Raw genomic sequence first — 3,214 nt, forward strand, 5'->3', positions numbered from 1 at the left:
AGGCTGCAAATTTCTGCTGAGAACACAAAAGATAGGGGACATGGATTCTTGGACGAAGCATCTCTGGATTTAGGGAACTGTGATGCTGTTGACAGTGTTAAAAAGAGGAAACTGAAGGAGTATCAGGATGCTCAAACATGTAGCACAGGGAATCCCCACCTTCAGGGGAGCAGATTTTCTGCACAGGAGTTCAGTGATTCAAGGAAGGAAAAGAAGACAAGAAATTCAAAATCTGAAGGAAGAGAATCAAGTAGCAGTAAAGGTAGTGTTCGAACTGACAAAAGAGTTGGTCATATGAAAAACCATAAATTCAGGCAAAATCCTGGGAGTTCACATGTGAGCTTGGATGTAATGGACAGTTTAAAAAGGGACGTGGGATCAGTGCAGGCTTCTGTAGCCACCACTTCCAGTTCTTCTAAGGTTTCTGGCTCACATAAAACCAAAGCCAGCTTGCAGGAAGTGAAAGGCTCACCTGTGGAATCAGTTTCTTCATCGCCTATGAGAGTTTTATATACAGATAAATTTCCAACCAGGGAAGTTGCGGGAAAAGATGAGTCTCATGATACTGCCGTTGTGGATAGTCCAAGAAGATTCTCAGATGCTGAAGAGGGTGGAAGTGATCGATCTGGAGCAGCTAGGAAGGACAAATCTTTCACAATGGTCCATAAGTCTGATTTTCAGAATAAGGGTGTTAATCATACATCAGTTGCTAAACCTAAAGCTCAAATAACTGGTCATCATACCAATAGTGGTGTGGGCACTGTTTCTCAAGATGGTACTTATCCTATTAAAGAGCAGATCAAGAATCAATGTGAAGACAGGACTGATACATATTGTGCTAATGTGTCTAGAATCCTGAAGAACAATGCTGAATCAGATGTGAAGGGCAACAAGGAGAGCTGTAAGTCAGAAAATCCTGCAGAAACTGTCAAGAATACTAGTACTCCTATTCAGCCACTAGACAAGTCTCCTTTATCCGAGGCAAAACAAAATGATGGCAAAGTTAAGTTGCAAGAGAGGTCTGGGTTCAAGCCTGATCAAAGTGAGAATATACATGCTGGCAAGAAAGATCTTTCAGGGAAAAGTGAGAGTAGCAAAAAAGAGAGTCATTTCAATAAGGGGCTCGACTTTCAAGAAGTTGGTACAGATGCTGTAAACAAAAAGGAGGCACTAAATACTCCAAGTCAGAATCAGTTGCCAGACTGTCATGCTGAAACATCTTCAAAGAGGCCTCTTTCAGAAAGAACAGATAAAGAAGTAATTGGAAAAGGGAAGTCTTTGTCATTGTTGCCCTCTGGAGGAGCTCAAGTTGATCCATCAAGTAATTGCCCACGACCAGTTGTTGGTTTCCTTAAAGGAAATGGAGATGTGAAAGTTGAGCCTTCCAAAGTTGATGATGCGTCTAAGTTGCAGAAAAAGCAAATAAAAAAATCTGATAATCAAAATGGAACTCAGCAAATTGGTTCAAGAAATCCTGTACCTAATGGACACAGATCTAAGGAGCTTGATGCCCCTAGTCCAATTAGAAGGGATACTCATGCTGCTACCAATGCTTTGAAAGAAGCTAAAGATCTTAAGCATTTGGCTGATCGTCTTAAGGTGTTTTATATATTCCCTTCTATGGTTTTATTCTTTTGGTCTTCTTGCTGCTTATCTTCAAATTTTTGGGTTTATCATACAGAATGCTGGATCCACACTGGAGGGCACTAGTCTCTACTTCCAGGCAGCCCTCAAGTTTCTTCTTGGAGCCTCTCTGTTAGAATCTGGCAACAATGACCATGCTAAACACAGTGATGTAATCCAATCACTTCAAATATATAGCAGCACAGCAAAATTATGCGAGTAAGAAAATATCTTCATCATCATGCTTTAGTTTGTTTTGAAGATTATTTTATCTCTTATTTTAATTACTGGTATTACCATTCTCTTTATTATTTATACTTAAATTGGTTGAGGTGGAAAACATGTCTCAAAATGTCACTAATGTATTTTGCATTAAATAGGTTTTGTGCCCATGAATATGAGAAATCAAAAGATATGGCTTCAGCTGCTTTGGCCTACAAGTGCATGGAGGTGGCATACATGAGGGTTATATATTCTTCACACAGTAGTGCAAGCAGAGATCGACATGAGCTCCAGACAGCTCTACAAATGGTTCCTTTAGGTAATGAATTATGCAACTCACTTGCAGGTGCAATAATGCTTCCATGCTGAAGTTGTCACATTCCATTGTAATTTTATTTGACATCCTGCAAATCACATCTCTACAAAGTTAAGATTCAGCATATATATGTTGAATATTCCCCCTTTCATATATCTATATATAAGAAGACCATGTCGGAAGAATTCCATAGGGCATAGTCATGAATATAGATGTCTTTGCCTGTAGTGTGTTATTGAATGTATCAGCATAGAGAAGGAAAGTAAATGACATTTTGAGGAAGTTCCAAAAGAGAAAATAACGGAAAGTATATGGCTAATTTGATGTCAAGTAGCCTAAAACGTATTTTCCCGCTGATCATGTGGATAGACTGATGTCTCTCCTTTGTTTTGAACTTTGTTTCATTTGTCAGGTGAGTCTCCTTCATCATCTGCCTCTGATGTTGACAATGTTAACAACACTACAGCAGCTGATAAGGTTGCCTTATCCAAGAGTGTAAATTCGCCCCAAGTTGCTGGGAACCATGTTATTGCTGCACGAAATCGTCCAAATTTTGTGCGGCTGCTCAACTTTGTAAGTCTATGTTATTCCTAAGGAATGTTTGTAAAGAAAGCTGTTGAAAGCATACATTGGCACAGCTACAGTGCTCGCTTACATACATTGTTGTTTCTTTTATTCCCTGGGTTGGGTTATATGTCCGGATTGATATTGAAATAAACGACATGTATCAATTGCAGGCTCAGGATGTTAATTTTGCCATGGAAGCCTCTAGGAAATCATGGAATGCTTTTGCAGCTGCTAATTCTAGTCCAGGCATGGACAAGAAAGCAGGAGGTATCTGCTCTATTAAGAAGGCTCTTGATTTTAGCTTTCAAGATGTGGAGGGTTTGCTACGTTTGGTACGGATTGCCGTGGAAGCCAACAATCGTTGAGGGTCAAGTTAATTATGAAATTGTGGGCCATGACAACTGCGTTTCTTGATCATGTTTAGAACCTTCACTGTGCAGAGATCATCTAAAACCCAATTATGATGGGGAAAGGCTATGTTGAATC

General features: G+C 39.6%; 1 protein-coding gene across 1 annotated transcript in view; it reads left to right on the forward strand.

Annotated features, from left to right (window-relative positions):
- LOC107645611 overlaps positions 1 to 3,093 on the forward strand; it is a gene marked incomplete in the record, with an annotated part of 7,719 nt that extends 4,626 nt beyond the window's left edge. Inside the window, 5 exon segments of the mRNA XM_021103856.1 lie at positions 1 to 1,599; positions 1,682 to 1,842; positions 2,004 to 2,164; positions 2,574 to 2,734; positions 2,899 to 3,093. Coding sequence (XP_020959515.1) covers positions 1 to 1,599; positions 1,682 to 1,842; positions 2,004 to 2,164; positions 2,574 to 2,734; positions 2,899 to 3,093 — 2,277 coding nt within the window.

Source organism: Arachis ipaensis, chromosome B06 (assembly GCF_000816755.2).
Source record: "Arachis ipaensis cultivar K30076 chromosome B06, Araip1.1, whole genome shotgun sequence".
Taxonomy (NCBI): domain Eukaryota; kingdom Viridiplantae; phylum Streptophyta; class Magnoliopsida; order Fabales; family Fabaceae; genus Arachis; species Arachis ipaensis.